Source organism: Vanrija albida, assembly GCF_041260175.1.
Source record: "Vanrija albida strain AlHP1 chromosome Unknown contig_3, whole genome shotgun sequence".
In the NCBI taxonomy this organism is placed as follows: Eukaryota; Fungi; Basidiomycota; class Tremellomycetes; order Trichosporonales; family Trichosporonaceae; genus Vanrija; species Vanrija albida.
In genome coordinates, this window is record NW_027191422.1 from 2,226,886 (window position 1) to 2,253,519 (window position 26,634).

The 26,634-nt window shown below is 63.6% G+C and overlaps 10 protein-coding genes and 2 non-coding genes across 12 annotated transcripts; 8 read left to right on the plus strand and 4 right to left on the minus strand.

Annotated features, from left to right (window-relative positions):
* Nucleotides 1-808: 808 nt before the first annotated feature.
* On the plus strand, nucleotides 809-2,312 carry Q8F55_004157 (uncharacterized protein; the record flags this gene model as incomplete). The annotated part of the gene is made up of 3 exons (XM_069352680.1): nucleotides 809-882; nucleotides 979-1,553; nucleotides 1,591-2,312. The coding sequence occupies 3 exons, from the start codon at nucleotides 809-811 to the stop codon at nucleotides 2,310-2,312; spliced, it is 1,371 nt and encodes a 456-aa protein (XP_069210098.1).
* Nucleotides 2,313-2,385: 73 nt separating this feature from the next.
* Q8F55_004158 (uncharacterized protein) lies at nucleotides 2,386-3,372 on the minus strand (the record flags this gene model as incomplete). Its single annotated transcript, XM_069352681.1, has 2 exons — nucleotides 2,386-2,809; nucleotides 2,846-3,372. 2 exons carry the CDS (start codon nucleotides 3,370-3,372, stop codon nucleotides 2,386-2,388), a joined length of 951 nt encoding a protein of 316 aa, XP_069210099.1.
* A 176-nt stretch (nucleotides 3,373-3,548) lies between these two features.
* On the plus strand, nucleotides 3,549-4,098 carry YKE2 (Prefoldin subunit 6; the record flags this gene model as incomplete). Its single annotated transcript, XM_069352682.1, has 5 exons — nucleotides 3,549-3,624; nucleotides 3,677-3,747; nucleotides 3,787-3,911; nucleotides 3,946-4,006; nucleotides 4,039-4,098. The coding sequence occupies 5 exons, from the start codon at nucleotides 3,549-3,551 to the stop codon at nucleotides 4,096-4,098; spliced, it is 393 nt and encodes a 130-aa protein (XP_069210100.1).
* A 1,369-nt stretch (nucleotides 4,099-5,467) lies between these two features.
* On the plus strand, nucleotides 5,468-5,552 carry Q8F55_004160. Its single transcript has one exon. It is a non-coding gene; the product is annotated as a tRNA-Phe (tRNA).
* Nucleotides 5,553-5,587: 35 nt separating this feature from the next.
* On the plus strand, nucleotides 5,588-5,670 carry Q8F55_004161. Its single transcript has one exon. It is a non-coding gene; the product is annotated as a tRNA-Glu (tRNA).
* Nucleotides 5,671-5,937: 267 nt separating this feature from the next.
* Q8F55_004162 (uncharacterized protein) lies at nucleotides 5,938-8,292 on the plus strand (the record flags this gene model as incomplete). The annotated part of the gene is made up of 6 exons (XM_069352683.1): nucleotides 5,938-6,288; nucleotides 6,336-7,209; nucleotides 7,247-7,468; nucleotides 7,502-7,646; nucleotides 7,690-8,203; nucleotides 8,245-8,292. 6 exons carry the CDS (start codon nucleotides 5,938-5,940, stop codon nucleotides 8,290-8,292), a joined length of 2,154 nt encoding a protein of 717 aa, XP_069210101.1.
* A 227-nt stretch (nucleotides 8,293-8,519) lies between these two features.
* Nucleotides 8,520-12,715, plus strand: SEC8 (exocyst subunit; the record flags this gene model as incomplete). The annotated part of the gene is made up of 6 exons (XM_069352684.1): nucleotides 8,520-9,420; nucleotides 9,457-9,844; nucleotides 9,880-10,151; nucleotides 10,189-11,735; nucleotides 11,782-12,171; nucleotides 12,209-12,715. 6 exons carry the CDS (start codon nucleotides 8,520-8,522, stop codon nucleotides 12,713-12,715), a joined length of 4,005 nt encoding a protein of 1,334 aa, XP_069210102.1.
* A 132-nt stretch (nucleotides 12,716-12,847) lies between these two features.
* Nucleotides 12,848-17,038, minus strand: Q8F55_004164 (uncharacterized protein; the record flags this gene model as incomplete). Its single annotated transcript, XM_069352685.1, has 8 exons — nucleotides 12,848-12,902; nucleotides 12,941-13,122; nucleotides 13,180-13,658; nucleotides 13,714-16,159; nucleotides 16,196-16,315; nucleotides 16,354-16,460; nucleotides 16,495-16,558; nucleotides 16,613-17,038. The coding sequence occupies 8 exons, from the start codon at nucleotides 17,036-17,038 to the stop codon at nucleotides 12,848-12,850; spliced, it is 3,879 nt and encodes a 1,292-aa protein (XP_069210103.1).
* A 620-nt stretch (nucleotides 17,039-17,658) lies between these two features.
* Nucleotides 17,659-20,618, minus strand: Q8F55_004165 (uncharacterized protein; the record flags this gene model as incomplete). Its single annotated transcript, XM_069352686.1, has 10 exons — nucleotides 17,659-18,141; nucleotides 18,180-18,427; nucleotides 18,466-18,926; nucleotides 18,963-19,157; nucleotides 19,194-19,942; nucleotides 19,983-20,192; nucleotides 20,239-20,256; nucleotides 20,304-20,384; nucleotides 20,429-20,449; nucleotides 20,502-20,618. The coding sequence occupies 10 exons, from the start codon at nucleotides 20,616-20,618 to the stop codon at nucleotides 17,659-17,661; spliced, it is 2,583 nt and encodes an 860-aa protein (XP_069210104.1).
* Nucleotides 20,619-21,130: 512 nt separating this feature from the next.
* Nucleotides 21,131-22,549, plus strand: Q8F55_004166 (uncharacterized protein; the record flags this gene model as incomplete). The annotated part of the gene is made up of 7 exons (XM_069352687.1): nucleotides 21,131-21,277; nucleotides 21,313-21,381; nucleotides 21,499-21,617; nucleotides 21,665-21,716; nucleotides 21,755-21,799; nucleotides 21,845-22,477; nucleotides 22,517-22,549. 7 exons carry the CDS (start codon nucleotides 21,131-21,133, stop codon nucleotides 22,547-22,549), a joined length of 1,098 nt encoding a protein of 365 aa, XP_069210105.1.
* Nucleotides 22,550-22,711: 162 nt separating this feature from the next.
* Nucleotides 22,712-23,621, minus strand: TEM1 (Ras GTPase tem1; the record flags this gene model as incomplete). Its single annotated transcript, XM_069352688.1, has 7 exons — nucleotides 22,712-22,771; nucleotides 22,832-22,909; nucleotides 22,965-23,084; nucleotides 23,123-23,275; nucleotides 23,311-23,389; nucleotides 23,427-23,510; nucleotides 23,545-23,621. The coding sequence occupies 7 exons, from the start codon at nucleotides 23,619-23,621 to the stop codon at nucleotides 22,712-22,714; spliced, it is 651 nt and encodes a 216-aa protein (XP_069210106.1).
* Nucleotides 23,622-24,479: 858 nt separating this feature from the next.
* Nucleotides 24,480-26,534, plus strand: Q8F55_004168 (uncharacterized protein; the record flags this gene model as incomplete). Its single annotated transcript, XM_069352689.1, has 1 exon — nucleotides 24,480-26,534. One exon carries the CDS (start codon nucleotides 24,480-24,482, stop codon nucleotides 26,532-26,534), a length of 2,055 nt encoding a protein of 684 aa, XP_069210107.1.
* Between the last annotated feature and the right edge of the window lie 100 nt (nucleotides 26,535-26,634).

A 26,634-nucleotide genomic window follows, 5' to 3' on the forward strand; every position in this document is an offset into this window, starting at 1 on the left:
GCAACAAACCGAGACACTAAACTACCCGTCGCGAGTTTGAGGGGCGCGCTACGAGATACTCGTCTGCGGCTGCCATGCATTGTGCCAGTCAGTGGCCTTTCCCCTTGATGGCCGCCGTCGCCGTCTCTCCCATGCAACGAGAGTGTACGGCACGGCACGACGGTACGGCACGGCCATGCGACGACAAGCCGACAGAGCATCTGTCGTACGGTCTGACATCGGCGGCGGGCGAGGCGCAGCGCCGGCAGCCCGGCGCTGAAAAAAGTCTGTGCTCGTGGGTACCGACCCATTTTTCCTGTTGCGCAGCGATGCAGTGCCCAGCCAGCCCAGCGCCCAGGCAGATTCCTGGAGGATTCCTGCGACGACGGGATCCTGAGAGTGAGAGCAGAGCAGAGCAGAGCAGAGCGCGTCGACGAGGCTCATCCGATGAGTCTTTGCTGTCCTGCTCACCGCCCGCGCGCCTCTCCCCCTGACGCCTCCCTCCCAAACCTCACTCAAACTTGTCGCCGCGTACGCGTCGAGTCGCCCAGGAGGCGGCAGTCAACAAGATTTCAGGGACACAAAGTACAACAGTGTTGTCAATAATAAAACCCTGGATGCTCGTGCCACGTTGACCACGTGGGTTTACTCCCGCGAGTCAGCCGAGTGGCGACGGCGAGCACCGACGTCAGTGCGAGTGAGACACCCGGCTGAATGCTTATGACGCCCGCCGCATGCAGCCAGCTTCCTCCACTTCCTCGCACCCCTCTTATCAAGCGCCCCTCATCAACCACCATCTTGCAATGGCCAGGCGACGCACACAATAACCATGACGATACTCGCCTGCCCATGCTGCGAGCTGCCAAAAAGGGAGCAGTACTGCCCCACCTGCCTCAAGGAAGGGTGAGCTCCAGCCCAACCCACCATTCGGCGGCGGCTCACTGCCGCTCCAAGACCGCCGCTTGATGGTCTCCAACCAGGCGTCCCACTAACCCACAGCATCAAAACGCACACGGGCCTGTCGCGCAACATCCGCCTGCAGGCCGACAAGGCCATCGCGCGCGCCAACCAACTGCTGGACGGCACGCTGCCGCTCGCCGAGCCCGCACCAGCAGCGCCGGGGACGACGCCGACGCCCGCCACGAGGGTCAAGGCTGCGCCAGCCGCCACGCACGGGGTGACCGCGTGGCGCACGCTGCGGGCCGAGGTCGCGGCGTCCAAGCTGCGCGTGGCGGCGCTGCGGGCCAAAGTGGCCGCCGCGGACGCGGACCTCGCGCGAGGTGCGTGCCGGCGTGCGGCTCAGCTGACCCCAGCGCGAGAGTACATGGCGAAAGCGAACGTGCCGGCCCGCAACGAGGCGCTCGAGGCCGCGAGGCGCGGCACCGCCACGCCCGCCGACCTCCGCGCCCAGATCGCCGCCGTCAAGTCGCACCAGCGCGAGGTTGGCAAGCGCGTCATCCAGGCGCGCAGGGTGCTCGTACGCGAGGTGGTCGACGTGTTCGGCGTCCAGCGCAGTGGCGGAAAGGGCTGGGAGATCGCCAAGGTGGAGCTTCCGGCTCCCGAGGCGCTCCGAAGTGAGCCAGCTAGAACGCAACCGATAGCTGACTCCAGATTACACGTCGCTCAATATCAACGCGGCGCTGGTGCACACGGTCCACCTGCTCTCGCTCATGACGCGGTACCTCTCAATAGCGCTGCCGTTCACGCCGACACCGCCGACCGAACTGCCGCACGTCGGCCGGCCCGTCATGGTGCCGAACGTGCCGTTCCTCGGCACGACAAAGTGGCGGGAAAAGCAGTACGTGCTGTGGATGTCGTCCACGGCGTCGGTGGCCGGCAAGGCCTTCTCGGCCAAGGACAAGTACAAGGACAACCCGGCGGGGCGGCAGGCGGCGATCGCGGCGGTCGTCGCAAAGTCGGGCACCAAGCACCGCCTCACGCTCACGGCCTTTGGGCTGCTCGCCCACTCGGTCGCCTACCTCGCCTTCACGCAGGGTGTGCCCGGCGTGGGCATTCGCGAGAACGGGGGCGCGAGCCGTGAGTCGGACGAGGAGGATGAGCCGCCGCTCGCGCTGCCCACGGCGTCGGGCGTGCTTGTCCCCGCGACGGCTGTGCTCGAGCTGCTCGCGCTCATCGCCGAGTCGCCCAACCTCGGCATCCGTGCACACGAGCCGGGTACGAGCGAGACCATGAAGCACCTCGGCTTCGGGCTCGACGTGTCCAAGGTCGTTGCGGCGGTTCTCGCGGCCGAGAACACGCGCTGGGGCGCGCGGTCGAGCAACGACGAGCACGAGGAGCTGAGCGAGGGGTGGGACCTGCTAGACATGGAGTAACATTGTACATTACACATCATGCACTTGTATACAACAGCGAGATACAGTGGCGAGTACAGTGAGGACGATGAGGCTACTCGGCCTCGGCGATGAGGTAGCGGGAGAGGAAGAGGGTCGTAGGGTGGCCCGGCACCGCGCGCTCGCTCCACGGGTCCCACACGCCAATCTCGAGGGGCCTGCTCGCCGAGGCAGCGACGCGCGGGTCGACGCCGACGCGGGGGCAGTCGGCCGGCAAGGGGGAGAGGACGACGAGCACGTCGTCGGGCAGCGGCCCACGCCACGCGAGCACGCGGCAGCGGAACATGGTCGCGGCGCCCGTCGGCCCCGGCACGGCCGCGACGATCGCCAGCCGGCCTGGCGCGCCGCGCGCGTGCTGCGCGGGGGTGCTGCGCGCGCGTGACGACGGCCCGAGGGCGTGCTGCATCGCCGTGTAGAAGAGCACGGTGGAGGTGTTGCTGGCTGCGAGGAGGGTCGCGAGCCGGACCGACGGCGGCGGACTGGCGGGTTAGCTGGAAAACGCAAGGCGAACCCACCCCGGCCCCCTGTGCACGATCGCGCCCTTGTTCTTCCTCGGCGAGACGCCGAGCCCCTCGGCCTCCTCCTGCACGGCGTGCACCGCCGCCGCGAGCTGCACCCGCGGCAGCGCGGTCAGCCCGATCGTCGCGGGCGTGTCCTCGCGCCGCTTGTCCTTGAATGGCGAGGCCGGGTCGGCGAGCACGACGGAGGTGAGGCGGCGCCGCGGGGCCGGCGAGAGGGCGAACGGGGAGGGGAGGGAGCCGAGCGCGAGGGGGGTTTTGGCGGGCGCCGGGGCGACGGCCTGGGATTTGGCGGGCGTCTCGGGGGCGGCTGCGGGGGGTGCGGGCCGTCGGGGTGCTGGAGGCGGGCGAGGGGGGCGCGGAGCCGGCGCCTTCCCCGCCGCCGCTGGGGCCGCCGCCGCCGGCTTGGGCTTCTTGGCCGCCGGGCCGAGGGTGAAGCTGAAGGCCGAGGCGGAGATGGGCGCGGCGGCGCGCTTCTGCCTGCGCGGGTCTGGTGGCGGGTCTGGTGGCTCGCCGCCTTGCATGGTGGGTGGTGCGCGATGCAATGTCAACAGCCGCGACGGTCGACGCGCCGCAGATGACGGTGGTCGAGCAAAGTGGAGGGCGGGGGCAAATGTTGTCGCGCGCGGGCGTGTGCTCGGCTCATCGGTGTCCACTTCGATCGAGCCAGCTCGAGCTCGACACTGCAACACCCACCACCATGGCAGACAAGAAAATAGCCTCGATCCAGGCCAAGCTGCAGGAGTCGTCGCGCGACTTCCAGAAGCTCGAGGCGGGTGGGTAGCTGCCGCTGGCGGCCGCTGGCTAAGGGGCCAAGCTGACGCCCAGACATGGCCGGGACGATCGAGGCGCGCCAGCGGCTCGACGCGCAGCTGTCCGAGAACCAGCTGGTGCTCAAGGTATGCCAGCTGCCCATACCACGCCCCTGACGCGCGCAGGAGTTCGACGGCCTCAAGGCCCACAACACGGTGTTCAAGCTCATCGGGCCAGCGCTCGTGCCGCAGGACCAGGCCGAGGCGCGCGCCAACGTCCAGAAGCGCCTCGAGTTTATCAAGAGCGAGATGTGGGTCGTACGTTAGGCAGAGCTGACTGGCCAGCGCGCGCGTCGAGAAGCAGATCAAGGACCAGGACGCGGTCGCCGCCAAGAAGAAGGACGAGGTGGGTGCGTTCGCGGGCCACGCTGACGACAGATCATGGCGCTCCAGCGCGAGTTCCAGGCGCTGCAGCCCCCCAGTGCGGAGGCGAAGTAGAGTTTGGGCGATACCCCGGTCGTGTTCATCTGTATGCATAGCCATCGGCACGAGAGGGGGGGGGGGGGGGACACAGGCCGGGGGGTCGCGCAGGCCGCCTCGCGGTAAGGTGCGAGAGCAGGCGGGCTCGGCGCGTGGTCCCCGGCGTAGGCGGGCCTCCTTGGTCCTTGGGGGCTGGGTAGTAGCTGTGACCAGAGTACAGCCCGCCAAGTCATCGATGCGCGCGCTCTCAGCGGTGTAGATCACGGCCCTTGCGCGTGGCTGGTCAGGCGGCGTCCTGGGATGGATGAGCTGCGGATCTGGTGAACATTTCACCCTAGACCTGCAGCCTTGGCCGCATCAACTTTAGGAGGCACTCTCCGTGCTGCGTCTAGACAGCGCCGCCTGTGCTGTGGGGCGGCAGTGGCACTCGAGCAGTTTGAAGTTGGTTGTCGTGTCGGTTGAGGGGCACGCGGGCCACATGCCGAAGCGCCTCGCCTCGTCTATTGTTGCGCGGTTCCTGTGTTGGCTTCGGTGTGCCGGCCACAGACCTACCACCTGTCCCTGCACCTGCTTTGCGTTGCCTTGGGTGCTGGGTGTTGGCTGTGGCACTGTCTACGATACCAGCTCGTGGCAGTCGAGAGGCTGCTCGTATCATCGGAGGTTCTCCATGTCGCTGAGGTTCTCCATGTCGCCATATGTGTACTTCCCTGGTCACTTTCTGGCCGTAGGGCGCGCTGCGATCCAGTTGTGAGGAATCGAGGAGACCAGGTCGGGTCGTGTGCCATGGAAGCCGGCTGGAGGTAGACGTGGCGTCGAGAACCTTACTCGAATACTGTCTATCGAGCAGGTAACGATGCGCATAGGAAAGAGGAAACGGAGGGCTGAAGGGCAGATTACCGCAGAAGGTAGAGGGTACGAGGGACATACGACGTAGATACCGCAGGAGAAGCGAAGGGTGCAAGAAGTAGAAGTGTGGCTGCAGCCCGAGGCGACTGGCTAGCAGTCGCCCCAGCTCCAGGCTCACCCCTCCCTGGCGAGCAGCAAAGAGGGATCGGGTAGTCGCGTGTGAGTGTAGAGAGGACTGGAGGGAGGAGCCGGGTGATGCGACACGGACGGCGTGCGAGGGAATGGACTGGCATAGGTGTCGAAGCACCAACATGCGTCTCCTCGAACTGGCGGCTCAGGCGTGCTCTCGGCGCAAGTGACGTGCGCATACTGGAACCCCCCACCCCCCGCGCCCGCCCCTTGCTCGAATCTGCTCAACGGATACCGCCCAACACCACTGGTATGGTTGCAGCGGAGGCCTGCTCGCGGCATCTAGCATGGCGTGCCTTGCACACCTCGCCCACCCAAGGCCCGGCCCACCCCCCAGTCAGCGTCGATTTCCGGAGACATAGCTCAGCTGGGAGAGCGAGCGACTGAAGTTCAGTTATCATATCGCTAGGTCGGGTGTTCGATCCACCCTGGCTCCACAATCGGCTGGCGGGCTTAGCCTGTCACAAACCTGTCTACTATAGTACAGTGGTCAGTATATCTGCCTTTCAGGACTCTGTAGCGCAGACGACCCGGGTTCGAACCCCGGTAGTAGAAGCTTTTGCTGCATGGCTGTATGGATGTGTGCTATTACGGGTTTTGCGCAATGCATGCGAAGGAGGAGGAGGGGGAAGAGAAGAATCGATCTGCAAGGAGGTTGTAGTTGCGATTAGGATGCCCCGCCCATCATTAGAGACGATCCAGGGTGGCGATTACAAAACGAGCGCCCGGCCCACGTGGGCTGACGTAAAGCCCACCCACCCTCAAGCCACCCACTTCATCAGCGTCATCGCCGCCGACCCTCGCTCCTTCACCCATCTCACAATGACCAGCCCACGCACACCACGGCGCTTCGGCTCGCGCGAGCCCGACACGCCCGGGCCCTCCGAAGCGAGCGGCACGAACGGCGCGAGCCCCATCGGCTTAGGGCAGGCGCCGGGAAGACCGGGCGGCAGTGCCGAGCGCTACACTTCCCTGTCGTCGCTGATGCGCTCCCCCGAGCTCGGCAGCCCCACGGCGCGTAACGGCGCGTCGGGGTGGCGGCTGCCCAGTGTCGAAGGCGACGCGGTGCGCGGGACGAACGGCGACGGCGCAGCGGCCCAGCGCGGCCAGCACAAGGAGCGCCTGAGCCTCTGGCGCTTGATGGCGCTGACCGTGTCCATGGGCGGAAGTCAGGTGCGTTGACCGCCGGGGTGGTTCGGGGGCACGGCTGACGCGAGCAGATCGCCTGGACAGTCGAGCTGGGCTACGGCACGCCCTACCTCCGCGACCTGGGCATGTCCGAGTCCATGACGTCGCTGGTGTGGCTGGCCGGCCCGATCTCGGGGCTCGTGGTCCAGCCGCTCATCGGCGCCATCTCCGACAGCTCGACGTCGCGCTACCGCCGCAGGTACTGGGTCGTCGCGAGCACGGTACTGCTTGTGCTGTCGGGCCTCGGGCTCGCATTCACCGAGCCGGTCGCAAAGGCGATCGTGGACCTCTTCGGCGGCGGACAGGGCGACTGGGACCCGAACACGGGCGCCATGGTGCGCGACCTCGCGATTGCCATCGCGATATTCTGCTTCTACTGCCTCGACTTTGCGCTCAACGGCCTCCAGGCGTCGCTCCGTAACCTCGTGTTCGACGTCACGCCCAGCGATCAGCTCAACTCGGCCAACGTGTGGAACGGGCGCTTCAACCACCTCGGCAACATTGTCGGCTTTACAATGGGGTACATGAACCTGAACAACGTTTGGGGGCTCAAGTGGCTCGGGGGAAACCAGTTCCGCAAGCTGTGCGTGCTGTCGCTCATCCTCTTGGTTATCACCGTGTGGATCACTTGCAACTACATCGAGGAGGACGAGCGCGCGACGCACTTCCACCGCCGGTCGAAGCTCCGCGACGTTCTCGCCACGATCAAGGAAGCAATCGTCACGTTACCCAAGCCGGTTAGGCGCATCTGCATGGTGCAGATTGCGGCGTTCATGGGCTGGTTCCCATTCCTGTTCTACGCGACCTACTACGTCATCAATGTGATGGCGTACGAGCTGGGCAAGGAGCCCGACTTGACGGTCGCGACGCGGGCGGGAAGCTTTGCGCTGCTCATCTACTCGTTTGGTAGGTTGATGTGCCTGCGCCGCAGCTGACGTCCCAGTTGCCATCTTCGCCGGCACCATTCTGCCCTGGTTCGCGGAGCGCGACCCCCGCCTCGTGGGCACAACGTACGATGAGGACTCTGCAGACGAGGACGAAACGCTTGACACCGAGTTTGCGCGTGACCGCGCCCATCAGGCCGAGGTGGAGCGAGTCCGCGAAATGGTTCGCCAGTGGAAGCTCGAAGCTGCCAGGGATGGCAAGCCGCTCAAGCTGCCCAGGAGTGAGTGTTGTTTGCTGGCATTGCTGACGCCAGTGCCATTCTTGCTTCGCAACATCTGGACCTGGGCACTGATCCTCTTCTTCGTCCTCATGATGGGGACGTTTGCGGTACAGAAGGTCTGGCAGGCGACCATCCTTATCTCGCTCGTCGGCATCTGCTGGGCTGTTGCCTGCTGGGTGTAAGTTATGGCAAGGTGCAGCATGCTGTGCTAAACCGCCCAGCCCCTTTGCCATGATCATGGAGTTCCTCAAGGAGATCGAGCAGCCCGCCGCCAATGGCACGAACGGCACGAACACGAATGGGGCAGTGACGCCTGCCAAGAACCCCCGCGCCGCCCACGGCAGGTCACATTCACTCGGACCGGCGATGGGGACAGACCAAAGCTCCGTATACACCGAGCGCACGCTTACAGAGCGCACCCCTTTGATGCGGAGCTACTCTACTGCCGACTTGGAAGGTGCGAGTATGGAGTTTGCCGGCCAGGGATCCGTTGCCGGTGGCACCATCATGGGCATCCACAACCTGGCCATTGTGTTCCCGCAGTTTATCGTCGCTCTGGTCGCGTCCCTCATCTTCAAGGTGGCCGACGGCGACGACGGTAGCTCGCCCCCGCCACCGTTCGACGAGGTGTTCAAGGCCAAGACGGGTGTGGCATGGGTACTCCGTTTTGGCGGTCTAATGGCGCTTGTGGGAGCCGCCATCTGCCGCCAGGTGCCACCGACCAAGACTGAAAAGGTGAGTCGCTCGCTGGCCAAGCCCCAGTCTAACGCGCCCAGATTATGCGTCGCCGTCTTGCCGAGATCCGTGAGGAGAGTGGAGAGTAGTAGCGAGGCAGCCCATGTATAACACTGTAGAGGGATTGTTGTTATGGATTTGATTCCGAGGGAATGTCGCGTGTCACCCTGGAGTGTGACGTCCACACTAAGACAGGCAGGACGCGAGGCAGGCAGCAACACCGTCGACGACTCCGACGTCTTCAACCACAACTCTGTAACTTGTTCGTTTTACACCAGGAGCGACAACCCGCGATCACGGGCCAACACACGACGCAATGGCTCGTAGACCCAACCAGTCGTCGCGGTTCCAAATATCCAACCCGCAGCCGGTGCCCGAACTCAACTTTCTCAGCGCAGGCGGTCTGGGCGAGGGCCCGTATCCGCACCCAAGCGCGCCCGCGTCCAACCTTGCGCGGCCAGCGTGGCCCGCCGGCGGCGAGGCGACACGCTCGCACGTCAACGAGAACCTCTCGCAGCGGCTGAACGGCGGCGGGCCGGCCGGCGGCATCCCCATCGGCGGCGTCGTCGGCGGCGCCGCACAGGGCCGGCGCCCATCGGCCGGCCAGTCGCCCAACCAGTCGACGTCGGCCCTCCCGCCGGTCGTGCACGCGCGCTCGGCATCCCGCCAGTCGGTCGGCATGAGCGCTGCCGCCGGCTTCTCCCCGCCCCGGCCGCAGCGCTCGCTCCGCCGCGGACGCGACAGCGAGGACATGAACGGCGCGCCGCCGCCCTCGTCGTCGCTCCGCTCCGTGCCCTCGACGCACGTCACCCGCCCGTCTAATGGCCAGAGGCTCGAGATCCCGCCCCCGCGCCTCGACATCCCGCCGGTGCACGACTCGCCCGTCGAGCTCGCGATCCCGCCCGTCGACTACTCGCCCGTGTCGCCTGTGGACGGGCGGCCGACCGGCGGCTGGGCGGCCGACCGCGCCGACCGTGCCGTCGCGCGCCAGCAGAGCGACGAGGTCGCGCAGCAGGTGGCCACGGTGCGCGCGGGTGGAGAGAACGCAGCCCTTCGTAACGTCGTCAACGCGTTCCGCACCGCCGGGAAGGGGACGCAGCAGCAACAGCCCCAGCAGCAGCGCCGCCCGCGCAGGGGGACGGTGACGAGGCCGTCGGAGAACAACTGGGATGACCTGACGAGCGGGGTTGGCGGTGGCAAGTTTGCCGAGATTGATGGTGGGTAGCGGGGTCGGAGCTCGCTGACGCTCGCAGGTGTGATGCGACGAATCCGCAAGGACTGGCCGTTCATCATGGAGGGCGACTTCTCGTCGTCGTCGCTCGCGCTGTCGCTGCTGTCTCAGGCGCCGAGCCGCAGCCTGCCGCCGCATCCCGATCTGGAGGACTTCGAGGCTGTCCACTCGGCGCTGTCGATCAGCCTGCAGACGGCGGTGCAGTCGCATTTCCAGACCTTCGCCGCGTCGCTGCCGACACATGCCAACTTCGTTGCCGCGCTGGAGCGCGCCCAGGCCCAGGTCAAGGTCTCGCGCGCGGCGTTGAAGGACGCCCAGGAGGGAATCAGCAACAAGGGCAAGGCTGAGCTCGCGAGCGTCAGGACGCGAGAGCGCATGGTGCGCGAGATGCTCCAGATCCTCGATCACATGTGAGTTGGGAGAGCGCCTTGTGCTGACGCCACAGTGACGAGCTCAAAAAGGTCCCCGAGCAGCTCGAGTCGCTGCTCCGCGACAAGCGGTTCCTGCAGGCCGCGCTGCTGCTTGTCCGCAGCATCAAACTCATCAATCACGAGGACATCCGTGACATCGGCGCAATGTCAGAACTGCGCCTGTTCTTCAACTCGCAGGAGACATCGCTCACAGATGTCCTGGTCGAGGAGTTGCATAACCATATCTACCTGAAGACGTTCAACAGTGAGACAAGATGGCGGTCGTATGTCCCAGGGCAAACAAAGCGTGAGTGTGTGTAGTGGGATGACTGCTGACAGCTCAGTGCCCGTCATTGATTGGGGAGAGGACGCGCCTATCCGCAGAGATGCCTCGGGATCGGTCGAAACATCGTCTCGCTTCTCGAGCTACATCTCTCATCTCGCCGTCAAGCCAAACCACGAGCCAATACTCAACGAGATTGCCGCACGCAGTGGCAGGTCGGCCTCGCAGTTGGCCAATACTGCGTCCATCACGTCGTTGACATCGATCGGAACGACCACTGACGCCGTGACTGGTGAGGTCGACTCGTTTGCCTACATGGAGACATTGCTCGAGGCACTTGCGGCGTTGGGCAAGCTGGGCACAGCGTTGGACGCTCTCGTCTCACGCGTGCCAACCGAGATCCATGCCTTGATCGATGCTACCAACGACGAGGTCGAGGAACGGGCAGAGCAGCGAGCCGAAGAGCTCTCGGCCCTGCGCCCACAAAGCCTGTTACTGGGTGAAAAGCAGGACTTGGAAGGCATGCCGCTCTTCGACAACGACACACTGCGAGTGTCCGTGTCGGTCGACGAGGGCGGCCCTCCAAAGCACGCCGTCATTCTTCGAGACTTGTTCTGGACGCTATACTCCAAGCTCTCGGCTACGATGGAGGCGCACCGTGCCGTGTACGAGGCCGCCCGTTGGATCGCCTCGCGACGAGACTTTAGGGACACCAGCAAGGCAGACCTGAATCTCAACGTCCCAGTGCTCGAAATCTGGCGCCCAGTCCAGCATGAGGTCCGTCAGCTTCTGCAAATCTACCTCAAAGATGACTCTGCCGGATCAAAATCACTCGCCAATGCCATTCCAAGCGTCAACGAGGTGCTCCGTGGTGGCAAGTCGCGAGACAGGACCCGCGATCTGTTCAGGTTCGCCGATACAGATGCGCGGGCAGTGAACAATGAGATCAAGGAGGTGGACGAGGGGCTCAAGCAGTCGCTCCGAGCCTCTGTCCCCGGCCTCATCAACCTGCAGTCGGGCGACAATGTCAACGTCCTCAGCGGTGGCTCTGCATCGGATGATCGAGTTTCGGCAGCGGGCGGATACCGTACCCTCACGCCGGCCAACCCCTTCAACGTCACGATTCTTTTCCAGCCAACACTTGCATTCATCAACCGAGCAACCGCGATTGTGCCGCCGGGCTTCGAGGACGACATGTCGCGGTTCGGAACAGTCCTCGAAGAGTTTGTCGTCAACGTCTTCCTCCCACAACTCGACGAAAAGGTCACCGCCTCGTTCCAGCAGGCCGTGTCCGGTTACGACGCCTTCCAGCTCGATCGCCGACCGAGCCTTGGCGACAAGCCGCCACTCAAGTCGAGTGTGCGGGTCATGACATTAGTCCAGAGCTTGTGCTCTATGCTGCAGCAAACGCCGTTCCACAAGGAGAGCTACAGCCGCCTTATCGTTGGCGTGGTTGTGCAGTACTACCAGCAATGTTCGACAAGGTTCAAAGAGCTCGCAACGCTCCCGCCGAGTCGCAACTCGAGCGGACCGACGCTTGCCCTCCCAGCTGTCTGGGCACAGCGTGAGGATGTCATTGCGGCCATGACCCTCGTCCGCGGTGTGGCTGTGAGTTGGACTGTGCCGAAGTGGGGCTGCAACTGACGCTTTCCAGCCTGAAGACCGTGCCGAAGTCGAGAATGCAGAGCAGCGTGAAGTCGCCCTCGAAATGGGTCTCTTGGACAACAAGATGCCCCGCGAGACGCAGCTGATCAACTCGACCCGCCGGTTCGAGTCGATCGGCCACTTGGCCCAGACGATGCGGTGGTTCATGGACTCGCTGTTAGACATCCAGGAGCTCGTCGACGACAAGACGGCCGAGACGGCGACCATGAGCGACGGCACAACGGGTGCGGCTCCTCGCCTGCCCTTAACCCACGCCATGGCACAGCGCTTTGGTGCCATCGTGCAGACGTACCAGCAGCTCATTGACATGACCCTCAACACGATGCGCCTCGAGGTGCGGGGCCGCGTGCTGTGCAACCTGAGCGCATCGCTGCAGCAGGTCAGTTGAGGACGCTGGCTGTGAACTGACAACGCAGGGTGACTTCCGCCTCGAGAGCGAGGCCCTGGAGCCCGACCCGGACGTCACGGACCTCAACACGTCGCTGATGGAGGCCGACGAGATTGTGTCGCGCGCGCTGTCGCCAGCAGACAAGGAGTTCATCTTCCGCGGCCTGGCGGCGCTGATCGACCACGTCTACGTGCACGCTGCACGCGACATCAAGGTCGTCAACTCTGCCGGCGTGCGCAAGATCCGCCGCAACATCCTGTCGCTCCAGCAGACGCTCCGCGGCATCATCGCGTCCGAGCCAGAGGGCATGCTCCTCCGCGCGACAGAGTACTGGGACCTGTTTGAGAAGGGGCCGACGAAAACGCTCAAGAGCATCCGGCAGACCGACCCCCTCTTCTCGTTTGACGACTACAACGCCATGCTCACGCTCCAGTGCAAGACGGACGCCGACGAGACGCTGCCCGACCTCAACGAGTATCTCATTGATCTTCACGCACTCGCCATGTCCATCCCCGGCTGGGACGTTGGGGCCTAGGCCTAGCCCGGTCCTGCTCTGGCAGCGGGCCACATCGTAATGGATTATCCTGTAATACTATGCCATGCTGCTACAGTGATGCCGCGGGCGCAACGAGATGAGGTGTAGATACTGGCGGCTCTATATTATCTCCTACACTATGTCCCCGAAGCGCAGGTTTGAGATGTGGAAGTTTTCTCCAAGCAGGCTGGGACGTTAGTGCAAGTAAAGTAGCTCGGCACTCACGTCTTGCAAACGGCGACGAGGCCATCGAGCCTCGACATGATGGCGTACACGGTCGCCACGCCCAGCGCGTAGCGCATGTACTGCTCTCCCTGGAGGACGTCGGTCGTGACGTGGTTCGGGATATCGTCGTGATGCTGTCCCGGGTCGTGCGGCACGGAAAAGCCCTTGTGCTTGCTCATGTGCTGGGCAGCGTCAGCAAGATTGCGGTGACTAGACAAGCTTGCGGCTCGGGCACTTACATATTTGACAATCAGAGGCCCAGGAGTGATCTGCGGAAGCGGTGTTCCCGCCCGCAAGGCCGAGAGCGTCATGGAGATGACGGCGAGCACGTCGCCGAGGAAGAGCGGGTCGGCCATGCGCGTGCGGATGAGCAGACTTCGGCGCCAGTGTGGGTCCATCTGCGGTAGGACGTGGTTGAACTGGGCAAGGAGAGACATGAGCTCCTCAAGTGTGTTGAGCAGGCCGGCATAGCTCTGCTCTGGCCAGCGCCCGCGGATGGTGTACTCCTGCATGGCGTGGTGGTGGTGGTGCTTGAGCTTTGAGAGCTTTGCACGAGCGCGCTGGATCTCGTTGCGCGTTGCCTCGTTCTGCGCCTCGTTGACGTACGGGTGCGGGTCGTTGGCGGCCGAAAGGATATCACACAGGATCCTGCCGGCGGCACCGATCGAGCGCGCGTGCGACTGTCGGGTCGCAAACCTGGCCGAGTACGACGGGGGGACTGCGGGGGTTAGTGATGGGGTAGCAGGGGTCGGTCGGTCAACTGCCACACTCACGGTAGGAGAAGAACCACGCCGCAGTGATACCGATGACGACGCAGGTGAAACGAAGCCATCCGACTTCCCAGCCCCACGATGCGTTGGTAAGCTTGTAGAGGTGGCCATTAGAGTACGACTGTTTGGAGGTCAGCAGGGAGGCTTTTCTTACTCGCAGCAATACGCACGTATCCTGTTCTGTCAGCAAAGGAAGAAAATGATGGCACTGCCAGTGGCACTCACCAACAACGAGAACGACGGACGCCACAAACACGATCGAGGTGACGGGCGCGGGGTAGTAGACACGATAGAAGGCGACGAAGGGGAAGACGACGGCACAAACGGCGGCGAGTCCATACGGGTTGCCCGGTCCGTGGCCCGAGCCAGTGTACCACATTGCGAGGCCGATGCACCCGCCGAAGAAGGACGCAAGCAACCTCGAGACCCAAGACCCAAATGTCTCGCCCGAGAAGACGGCGAGGGTAAGCTGCGCCATGATGGTGGCCCAGATACCACGGTTGTCGTAGTACCAGGCGGCCGTGCTGTGGAAGAATGCAGGCATGGACGTCAGGGCACTAAGCACGCACGCCTTGATGAAGAACATGCCGCTGCGCGAGGTCAGGGCGTCGGACAGCTGGGTCAACTTGGAGAGGAGGATCAGAGGCGTAGTGGTCCACGGCATGTAGTCTGGGTTGCGGCGCCTCGCTTCGCCCAGCTGGTCACGCTCGGTTTCGTCGTCGTCCTCATCATCCCCGTCGAAGCGTTCGCCGCCCTCGTCATCTGGGTCGGTCGTCAAGTCCTTCTTGGTCTTGGGCTTGTACCAGTCGATTCCAAACACGGCGAGCAGCGCGAGCGGGGACGGGAGCCACAGTCTGCGCTTGGGGCGCTGCTCGTCCTTTTCGATGATTTTCACGAGGAACGAGTGCAGCGCGTCGCCAAACTCGATAATGTGGTACTGCGCGACAAAGCAGTAGAAGAGGCCCTTGTGGTGGACGGTAGTCTTCTCCTCTGCAGCGTTGATATGGCTAGGGTCAAAGAGGTGGGCGAAGGGCTTGATGACCTCGGGGCGGAGCATCTTGTACTGCTTGAGCGCCGCCTCAAGCTCGGTGGCAGCTTCCTTGAGCGCCTCTGCTCCGGCCGGTCTTTTGCGATCGCTGGTGTGGACCCAAGCCGAGCCGGCGCCCAGACCAGCAACAAGAGCCTTGGCCATGGGCAGCGAGCCCTTGGACAAGAGCTCCATACCCTCGAGCACGCGGTCGAGCTCTTGGTCCTCAACACGCTCGACGTCCATATATCTCTGGCTCTCGTACACGCCCACCGGCTGCTGTGCCTTGTGGAGGTGCTCGAGCAGGGACATGTGGCTGCCCTTGTGTCCGTGCCCATGTCCGTGACGGCCAGGAGATCGGCTCCGACCGTGGCGGCCGCCGTGCTTGAGGTGCTTGTGCAGGCGCTTCATGAAAGCATGATCGTCCTTCTCGGGGTGGGCACCGTCACGTTGGCTGTCGTCGTCCGTGTCGTGGGGAGGCGTGTCGCGCCCACTGCCGCGGGCCGCTCTCGGCGTGTGCGATCCGGTGTCGTGGTCCGAGTGATCGAGAAGATCCCTCAACGAAGGAATGTTTCGGACAGAACCCGGACGAGATGGCGCCCTGGAAGGCGGGCGGCTGATATCGTGCTGCTCGAGCACGCCCTTTGCCGAGAATCCGGCCGAGTCCATGTGTGTGTGGCGCACGTTGTTGACAATCGCATTGAAGAAGAAGGACAGACCGCTAGCGCGTGCCTGCATGGCCGCGAGGAGGGGGTAGATCTCCTGCAGGTCCTTGCCGGAAAGACGACCAAAGCTGATGTCGATGGGAAGGTAGCGCATCTGCGCGCCGAGCGGGGGGATGCCAGCCAAGCTGCCAAGGAGCACCTGGCGGATGGCAGCGCTGCGGTCGCCCCACTCCTTGAGCTTGTGGTCCGTCTCCGAGTCGCGGCGCAGGCGTTCCCCAGTACCGGCATCGAAGCTCACGTTGCGCGCGTAGCCTTCCTTGGAAGGCTCAGGCTTGTCGCCCTCCTTGGACGCTTCGGGCTTGTCGTGGACGCCAAACGTGTCCATGTGGCTCGCCTCGGCGAACAGTACCTCCATCTGCTTGACTGCCCTGTGGAGCGGGTCGACGACGCCCGCAAACTTTGTGCGGAACTGGTGCGACGCCGACTGGGGGAAGATGACGAGCGCGCAGAGGAGGCCGATGCCGCCCTGGATGAAGATGGGCTGGATGGGGATCCAGCCGATCTTGTAAAACGGGTAGGGGTACATGGGGACCAGAGTCAGGCCCACGTCCATGATGATACACGCGATGACAAGCGGCATGGTCGCCGCGCTAGGCGTCGTGAGCAGCTTCCACCAGAGGGCGATTCCCGTCCCGACGGCGAGGAAGATGGCGGACACGACCGCGGGCTTGGCCTGGAGGAAGGTCGCATGGATAATCTGCCGTCAGTGAGCCATCCTCAATCGCCCACTCACGATCTTGAGCTCCCGCAGCGACTCGTTCTCGATATGCGCAAACAGTGCCTCTGCCGAGGCGATCTTTGCGGGGTCGGTGGGGTGTCGCGTCGCATGCGCAATGACACACGCGATGCAGATCTGTCCGTGTCAGCCGTCGCCCCTGCTCAGCCACGTACCCAGGCCCACGAGACACACGAGTAGATGAGGAGGTTGAAGACGACCTCGACGACCTGCACAAAGCTCTGCCACGGGGGGATGAGCGCCGACGTGATGAGCACGAGGACTGGGCGTCAGCGGCGTCCGGGGGTGCGACTTACACGCCGCGGGGCCCATCTCAAAGCCGACGGGGTGGATGATGAGGAACACGAAGCCGATCCACATCTGGGGGGTGTGAGCGACCGTTCCGACGCTGCTCTAGGCGACGCGGCGACGTACCGAGACCGAGACTCTGATCACGACCTTGAGGCTCGCAAAGTTGAGCTTGGGCTTGATCCACGCCATGTACGAGTTGCTCATCAGCGCGTCAAACGCCCTGACGGGTGCCGAGGCTGGCCTCTTGGGGGCCGAGGGCGCGGGGTCGAGCGGGGCAGGCTTGCCGCCCACGCCGTTCTCGATCGCCGTCGTCTTGGGCCCCGGGACAATGACCTCGGGGTTGGGCAGGAGGCTCTTTGGGATCGAGCGGCGCGACGAGCGCCGGCTGCCCCGGCTGCCCAGGTCGCCTTCCTCGTCGTCGCCCAGCACAAAGGCGGCGCGGTGGGTCCCCGCCGCCGCCGGGCGGACGGGCTCTTGTTCCCCCGTGACTTGTATCATCGGCGCTGCGGCGCCGCCGTTGAGGGGCGTGAGCGGGTGGGATTCAGGCATGGTGCCCGTGCTATCTCTGGTGGTTATCTGTGCGCCCGCCCGTTGAAATGTTTATCGAGGAATGAAGAGCAGAGTTGAGGTGTGGGTCTGTCAAGTTTGCACCAGCGGCCTGGGGGTGGTCGTCGTCGTCGTCGATGTCGCGATGCGAGTGAGTCTGGCTCATGTGCATGTTTGTGCTTGCCGCGGTAGTAGGTCTCGCTCGCTGCATTGCAGGGCTCCTGGCTGGCTAGCTGGTTGGGTTCCGAGACCTTCAGGCGGTCCGCCTGGCTGGCTGACGGCCCTCTCTGCCCTCTCGGGATCGTTGCCCCAGTTGTTAGGAATGTGACCCTCGTATCCCTGCATTTTTGCCATTTCCATAGCATCACATGGCCAAAACAATCACTCGTAGACGGACTTGGCCGGCCGTAATAGAACAAGCTCATACGTCATGAGGCGCCGCTGCACACACCAAGCTAAGTAGACGACACACCGAAACCCGTGTCACTCCGTACTACAGCCAAGGTCGGGACCCAGGTGCATGCTCTGGTGATACAACAGAAATATTGGGCGACGCAGTGACGGCCGTGTCGCCATGCACGAGATTACGCAGTCTAAAACTATTATTATGCCGCGGTAGTACCCTACGCGACTTCACCGTCCTCGGGCCACACGACCGGAGGCAGTGCCGTCTCCCAGTCCACCTCACTGACCTTGGCCGCTGGCAGCCACTGCAGGCCGGTGGACAAAAAGGCACGGGCAAAGCCTGGTAGGTTGGTCTCGGGCAACTCGGACAGCATGAGCGTGTCAAAGTGTGGGACGAGGCGTCGCAGGACGCTGTCCTCGATAGGGCGGGGCGCCGGCCCGCGGTTCTTGCGCTTCTTCTTGGGCTTGACAAACTCGTCCGTCTCGGGCTCAGTAGTCGCGGGGGTCGAGACCGATGACACGACCTCTCTGACATAGCCAGGGAGATATTCGCCCAGATCGTTGCCGATAAGGACAAACTGAGGAGCATTGGCCAGACGGGGACCAAAGTTGGTGGACAGCAGCGCCTCGTAGAGCGCCTTGGAGCAGTGGGGCAGGTACGCCAGGTGGGGCTTCTCGCTGCTGATGGTGTGTTGACCCCGCTGAAACAAGTCAGCTCGGCAGCGCACGTGTTGCCTACCAGATTCTCTTCAATCACAGTACAGCCAAGCGCCTCGAGAACCTGGCGGTCACCGGCTTCGAACACAGGGTCAAAGCTGTCAATGATCGACGGCTCTCCGCCAAGCCCAGATACAAGCTCGAGGATGAACGCGAGCTGGATTTTGGCCGTGCGGTCGCTGAATGGCTTCCCGAGGCCAAGGCAGAGAACCTCAAAGTCCACCTGATCGGCTCCAGAGAAGAGAACAGAGCGAGTGCGGGAGACCAAATCTAGGGAGTCAGCTCCGCGCGTCTTATGGCGCGCTCACCTGTCCAGTCATCGGCCCACTTGGCCACCATCTTCTCGCGCGCAGCTTGGATATCGCTGACAGCACGGTCGACATCCTCTTTCTTGATCTCCACCTTCTCCACCTTGCCCTTGCCACCCTTCGCCTTGCCTTTGCCCTTGGGCTGAACAAATCGGCTGTCGATGTCTGCCTTCTTGGGGGTAGGGTCCTCTGGCGGCTCCTGACCGGCCCCTGCCTTCTTGGCTGCCTTGCGGCTTTCCTTCCACGCCTGCTTGGCAGCCTCCTCCTCAGCCTTCTTCTTCGCCTCCCTTGCCCGTCGCTTGTCCCGCTTGGACAGCTCTGGCTGCCTCGCGTCGGAGTCTGCTACTGAATCGGCATCTTCCTCGACCAGTGCCGGAGTGGGCTTTGGCTGTGTTGCCTTGGTCGGAGGTTCTGATTTTGTTGCACCGTTCGACTTCTTCTTCGATTTGGTTGGAATCGTTCTACCGTGTCAGTGGAAAGAGGGCCCTAGTACTCACGCAAACGACTCCTCAGTTGCCTCCTGGATCTCGAGCTCTTCAAGCTCGGCTATCAACTCGTCCTCCACATCCTCATCGAGCTCGGCGCCGTCGGCGCCCTCAAGATAGTCCTCCGCAGGTGACAGCTCCTCATTCGGCGTAACAAAGTCGTCCTCGTCAAAACCACCAGCCTCGGCTCGCATCTGCTTGGCAAGTCTATCGTTAACCATGCCCAACAGCCGCTAGACTCACTTGAACACCGCCTGCTTGTGCTTCTTGCTCCTCTCGTGGTTGGCCCACTGGGCCTCGCTCTGGAAATTCTTGTTGCAGGCAACGCACTCGAACACCTCGTTGCCAGACTCGTCCTCCATTCGGATGCCAGTTCCGTCGCCCTCATAGGCTTGCTCGTCGACGTCTTCCTCGTCTTCTGGGTCCTTGGTTGCAAACTTCTGCCAGTCCTGTTCGACGTGGGCAGCCGCCAGCCTCATCCTCTCCTCCTCACGCTTGCGTGCCGCCTCCGCATCGACAGGTGGTGCCTTGAAGCCCGGCGTGGATGCTCCAGACGCGAGAGGGTTGTGGCTCTTGTGCTTCTTCTCCTGGGCAAGCTTCGCCTGGTACGCCTTGTAACGAGGGTCACGGTGCTGAACGAACTCGACCAGGGTCCTGACAGTGTCGATGTACTCCTTGCGGTGGTCCTCGCGGAGCTTCTTGTTCTCCTTCTCCATGAGTCGGCGGACGTTGCGGTCTTCTCCACGGTGCACGTCCCACTTCTCGAGCCATTCGAACCGCTTTTCAGTCGTGAACTCGCCCCACGCAACGTAAAAGTCGCGGACCCAGTTGGTCTTGGCCTTCTCCGCCTTGGTCATGCCAGGTGGAGGGGCGTAGGGTGTGGTGGAGTTTCCAAACGTCGGATAGTAAACCATAGTCTGCCCTTCAGGAGTGTGCAGCGCTTCATCAGAGCCGAGGACGTTGAACAGCGTGCGGTAGACAGAGTAGAAGCCCTGGTCTGTTAGCGGGTTGTTCATGCGCCTCGCAACCCACCTCGTTCGAGTCGTCCATCTTCCTCGCAAGCTTGGGGTCAAAGAACCGCATCAGCTGCTCGAGCTTGACGCCTGGGTCTCCTCGCCTGCGATTGTTGAACTTGGACCTCTTGTCATTGGTGGCAGTGTCACCGGCGCGGACATGGTCGTAGAAGTCGTCGTCATTGGTCTCAATGTGGTCATTGCGATGCTTGTCATAGAATGCTCGTTCCTGTGGCGTGTGAGATCAAGGCTGAAGCTCAAGGTCGGAGCCTCACGTTAGGGTCACTCAGAATCTGGTGTTGGAGTCAGTACGGCCCCTCGGATCCGAGAGACAACGCACCTCGTAGGCCTGTTGCAGGTCTGCGAAGAGCTTGGTCGCTTCTTCGATGCGGTGGGGGTTCTTGTCCGGATGGTTGATGAGCTGTGCGTGTAAGTGGGATAGTAGCATGGCTTGGCGCAGCTCACAGCAAGCTTCCTGTACGATTTCTGGACACTGTCAGCATTGACCCAAGAAGGAGCCCAAGTGCGGCGCGCTTACCTTGATCTCGTCCGGAGTTGCCTCAATGTCTACCTGGAGGAGCTCATAGTAGTCGATTCTGCGGTTCGACTCGTCCTCTTCCTTTGAGGCGGAAGACCTCGACTGGTCGTTCCCCATTGTGCAAGGCGTCGAGAGATAAAGGTAGGAAGGAAGTTGCGATGGACGCCTTTGCCTTGATCGTCATCATGACTTTTGAAAAGGTCCAAGTGGATTTGGTCCCGTTGTTGTTCAAGCAGAGTGGAGGTGGTCCAAGCGTCGGTGGGTGCGTCGTGTGGTGGTGGCGAGCAAGCCGGTCGCGCCGGTCGCGCCTGCCTGTCGTTCGTTCGTCGTCGGTTGCGCCGAGTGAGACATTTCCTTATCCTTTGGTCAGACATTTGTATCCAAACTAGACTTCTTACTTTAGATCATTACCACCACACACGACATTACTCCACACGCACACGACTCTAAACACACACCACATACTCCTCTTCTACCTTCCCTCTTCTCTCATGTCTCCTCCTCAACACGTTCATTAAACAAACACAATGGCAACCATCCCTCACCCTTCCTCTGCTCGATTGGCTTCGGCTTCATCTACTCCGAAGGCAAAGTCAAGTCGCCGCTCACAATCAGTCCAATACACAACCATGGCACTCAAGAAGTGGACAGAGTCGGCGTCGGCAGAGGAAGACGGCCCCAGTGGAGTTACATCGCCCGGAGCTTGGCGCCATCATGCCCGTGGCGCGAGTTCTGGTGACAACAATGGCTGGTTCGGGCTCAGCGAGCTGTCACCGGTGGGTCGCACCTCGTTTCCTGCTAACCCGCTCAGCCCGGCACCCCCTCCGACACAGGGCTTCTGCACCGAAAGTTGAAAGAGAAGGAGGCCGAGATCATCAGGGTGGGTTCAAGCTGCAAGCACGCGTAACATGCTTGCGGCACGTGCCGTGTGCGTGTGCAGCAGCGCGCTGTGCCTCGAGGATCGCGTGGCGGCAGATGGACGTGCTGACGCACCTAGCTCGGTAACGAGGTTTCAAAGCTGCGCGAGGAGCTCTCAGTGCGCCCGACACAGGAGGACCTCGACAGCGTGCGCAACGAGTGGCAGACGTCGGAAGAGCTGTTCTCGCAGTCCCAGCGGTAGGTGGACCCGCTTTCTGCTTGTACCTCACCTACTGATTGTGCAGCGACAACGAGCAAAAGCACATGACGATCGAAAATCAGAGACAGTACATCAGAGTGGGTGGACTGTCCCAGAGGAGGACTCACTCGACCAGAATCTAGAACACAAGCTCGAAGAGACGCTGGGAGAAAGCTGGAAGGTCAGTTGCCTTCTTCGAAGGAGAGCATACTGCTAAACTGTACAGGAGTTCATCGCCCCCTCGCCACTGGGCCGCTCAGCCTCGTTCAACGCGTCAACACCGGTCGGCAAGCCATCACATCGCTCATCAGCATCATTCAAGCGCACCTCGCGCAGTCGCCCCATTTCCTCGATTGAGATCGGGCGTAGTCTTTCTGAGCTTGCATCCCTCCCTGAGCCAGAGGTGTCAACGCCGGCATCAGCACTGCGAAGGCTGGAGGGTACGAGGGAGTCGACCGAGTCTGGCGCCGACTCGCCGGTTTCTAGCCTTTCAGAAGCGACCAAGCACCCCGACTATGTCCACCTTGGAGTAACACGTCCTTCGCCTCAGCAAATCGTTCATGGTTTTGGCCAGACGCCGGTCGCGGAGAGGAAGCAGCAGAGACTGAGCTCCGGGTCCCTGAGCAACGCGGCCTCGTCCCAGCTCCTGGAGCAGATGTCTGCATTGGCGGCATTAGTCAAGGCTCTACCTGGCAGCGTAGCCGAGCAGATCGAGGCTGCCACCGATAGAGGACGCGAGAGAGCGGAAGAAGCCAACCTCAAGGTCGAGGTACATAAGCAGGTGATCATCGAGCTGCTCGACGCGGCCGAGCAGCGGGCAGAGCTCCGTGAACTGCGGCTGCAAGGGATTCTAGCAGAGGTAGGTTGATGCTCGTTGCCCGACCTGCTAACAGCACAGGCCAAGGCGAGTAGTGGCCAGATGGAGTGGTAGTGCGCCGAGCGACGCAAATAGAAGTGTGTAGGCATGCCGCAGTCCTGTGTCAATCCACTTGTGTCATAACATATCCGCCTCGCTGGTCGGAAGCAATGCATCATGTCTCTCATAATGGGGTGTGGGTGTGCGAATAGGGCCGTAGTAGGACGTCGTCACAGACTAGACGTCGACATAGAGGAGGATGGGCTCGCCGACCTGGTCAATCTCGGGGATGACGCACTGGGTGGGTCAGCCGTCCGCCGCGTCGAGTCGCGTCGTCGCGTCGCACTCTTGACATACCTTGAGATCAAATGCCTTTGCGAGCACAATCTTGAAGATCTTCTGTACGTTGATCGAGTGGGATGTGGAGCAGAAGATCTGGTCGCGTCAGCGGCGTGGCGTCCTGTTGCGTCGCGTCGGGGGCCAAACCCACCAGTGGCGCGTGCATGGCCTTTGAGAAGCGCTTTGCCTGCTTTGTCACCTCCTCCTGCTCCTCGCGCGGGAGGCTAGCGAACAGGTCGTACTTTGTGCCAATGAGCACGGGGATGGCCGTCTGCGCGTCAGCTCGGCCAGCAGCGCGACCCAACGCACCTTGTTGAAGCCCCTTGCCTGGCGATACCACTCCTTGACGCTGTTCAGCGTCGCTTTCCGCGTCAGGTCGAACATGAACAGGATGGCGACGGCGTCGTTGGACACGAGCGGGAGCATGGACACGAACTCGCGCTGCCCTCCCAGGTCCCATATCTTCAGTCAGCGAGGCCACGCCGCCGCAAACCCACAGAAAACGTAATCTCCGTGTTGCGAATGCTGATCGTCTTCTCCATAAAGTTGACGCCGAGCGTCTGGATATAGTCCTCGCTTCGTGGGTCAGCCCCCTCCCAGCAGGCGCACGCACTCAAAGCTTCCCTCGACGTATTTGACCATGAGCGACGTCTTGCCGATCTGCGAGTCGCCCACCATGCCGACCTTGAGCACGATGCTGCGCGTCAGCTTGCTCCGGAACACACACGCACGCATTCCGGTCGCTCCCCTCGCCGCCCGACACGCGCCCGCTGCCCGAGCCCGACGAGGCGTATCCCTGGTCCGTCATGATATGGGGTCAAGTGAGCGCTGTGCGCGGTGGCGAGGCTGGATCGATCTAGCGGGCGGGCTGGGCAGCGGCGCGCTCGGTCCGCTCGGGGTCTGGCGTCTAGTCGTGCGTGCGAGATAGGTCGTGAGGGCGTGTCGGCGTGCTGCGTGTACTGCGTGCGTGTGTGCGTGCGTGTCGTCGCGAGTGGGGGTAGGTGGTGTGAGCTGCGCTCGTTGTTCGTTGTTGTGCTTGTGTTGTCGTCGAACTCGAGCCAGCCTTTGTGTTGTTCCCGCCGCCGTCGCCGTCGCACGCGGCAGCTGGCTGGCGTCAGTCAGCCTGCGCGTGGAGGTATGTGGGGGGACTGGATAGGCGACGCGAGGGCGATCGGCGCGCGGCGCGGCGAGGGGAGGAGAGGCATGACGGGGCCACCTTGGCCTCTGCACACTGACTGCTCGCTCGCGGCTCGACTCGTCGCAAGTGGCACAGAGGAGGGCAGACAGCGCGGCGTGCGGCATTGGCATGTGGCGACGAGACATCCACCCAGTGGCATTGGCGGAGGACTGGAAATGGCCGCAACAGAGCCACCCTCGTCCTTGTTGGTGGCGCCACACCGGCTCGTTGTCTCGCTTGGGCGTTAGCGCGCGCCTCTGGCGCATGCTCTGCATCTCCTCCCCGTTCCCGGCAAGCAACCCCTCCCCTCGGTCTGCTGCCTCTGCTCACACTCGACCGTGTTGTTGTTGAAGCCAAGCCCCTTACGTAACACCACGTGGCGTCGGGTCGCACCTCCGATGTCTGTGCACTTGGCCGTGACTGCCGTTGTGATCTTGCGCGCGCTCCTCGCTTGCTCTTCAACCCGTCCACCACCCCCCACACATCAGCATGAGGTCTCGCCCAGGGACAGGCGTACTACGCGCCGCGAGCGCGGGCCTGCGGCCGCGCCTCGTCGCCCGGGCCCCAGCCGTCGTCCGCACGCTCTCATCCCGGCCGCCCTTCCCCTCACCTGCCCCCTCTTCGCGGCGCAACCTCGCGGCGCTCGCCACGGCCCCGGCCGACCCCTCGCTCCCCCCTCCCCCGGCTTCGGCCCCCGCCCCAACCCCCTCCCCGCCCGTCCTCGGCGCGGAGCACACGCGCGCGGTGCTCACCGACATCGCCCGCATCCTCTCCACCGACGTGGGCGGCTCGAACGCCTGGTCGGCCCGCGTCGACGCCGCCCTCGCCGACCTGAGGAGCACGCGGCGCGCGCGCCTCGCCGTCGTGGGCGACGTGCTCGCCGGCCCGCGCGACGTCGTCTCGGCCGTGCTGGAGGAGCCGCTCTCCGACTCGCCTGGCACGACGCGCGCCATCCAGGCGCGGTACGAGGGCACGGGGGACGACACGCTCGCCATCGCGTATGCTGAGCGAGCGGCCCGCGTCCCGGGCCAGCTGACGGTCCCGTCCACCTTTTTGTCGCAGTCGGGCGCGGACGTGGTCGAGATCCAGCCCGGGCCCGGCGCGGCAGACTACGCGCTCGCGGCCGACGCGCTCGTCCTCGTCCTCGACCCGATTAGGCTCACGACCGCCCCGGCGCTGCGGGGCGTGCTGGAGCCCGCGCTCGCGAAGGGCAAGGTCCACTTTGTGGTGAACGGCGCGCTGCCGCCCAACGCGACGGAGGAGACGGTCCGCTCAGCCCTCGCAGACCAGCTCAAGGGGCTGACGGTGCCCGGCCTGCCTGAGGGCCCGACGTACGACGTCGCGTTTGTCAACGCTGCGGCGGCGCTGCGCGCGGCCTCGGCCCTGTCTGCCGCGCTCGCGTCCGAGGGCGAGGGAGGGACCAAGGCCAAGGCATTCGCTACGTTCCAGCGCGACTTTGTCGCCTCGGCCATCGGCCCGCTCCGCGGCACCCTCCTCACGGCCATTCCGCCGGGTTACCAGCTGCGCGCGGCAGAAAACACGGCGCACCAGGCTATCGCCTTCACCGAGTCGGTGCTCGCCTCGGACCGCAACGTGCTCCTGTCGGCGTCCGACGTCGTCGCCGACCTGCGCGCCGAGGCGACAGGCGGCGCGGCCAAGGCGCGGCGCCTCAGCGTCGTGACGCGCGGCGTGTCGTCCGGCGAGGTCGAGGGCAGCATTGATTCCTCTGTCGCCCAGGCAAAGCGCGACATCAGCATCCTCTTCGACGGCCGCCTCTCGTGGCTCGGCCTCGTCGCCCGCCTGCGCGTTGACGACGTCGGCGCCGACATCGGGTCGTACATCTCGCGCTCGTTCTGCGCCGACACGCAGCGCCAGCTCGTGTACGAGGCCGGCCAGCTCTCCGAGCTGCAGGGCGCGCTCGGCGTCAGCGCGGACCGCACCGCGCGCCAGCTGTCGTCGAGCCGCACGCCCCAGGGGTCAGAGGCAAACGTCGCTGGGCATCCCTTCTCCTCGCCCCTGCTCCTCAACCACCTCTCCTCGCTTGGCCTGTCCATCCCGCCCGTCGAGCCGCGGACGCTGCTCCCGCCGCTCACGTCCCGCCGCGCCCAGCTCCTCTCCACTGTCGTCCCCCGCCTCCAGGTGTCGGCCCAGCGCTCCCTCCTCACCACGTACGCCCTGTCCCTCGCCGGCGTGTCGGCGTCCTGGGTCGCGTGCGTGCCCCCCCTCTCCCTGATATCCGGGTACACGGCCACCGGGCTCGGCCTGCTCGCCGTCGTCGGAGGCCTCGCGCTGGGCCAGCGCTTCTGGGCCCGCGCGCAGTGCCGCTTCTGGAAGGACTGGGCCCGCGTCACCGACATGCTCAAGGACGACCTCGTCGCCCACTACGACAAGACGGTAAAGGCCCTCGTGCTCGCCCGTCCAGAGAGCGCCGCCGACGGCCTGGAGGAGCTCGTGACAAAGCGCGAGAGCAGGTTGAAAGACCTCGAGGGCCGGCTCGACGCCTTGAGACAACGGCTGGCCGCGGCGGCGTCAAGTAGCACATAGATTAGAGCAGCATGCAATAATACCAAACCATGCTGAATCATGCATTGCAATGCCTGTGCAGTGTATATGATGCTGCTAATATGTACGTGCCCCCCGCCAA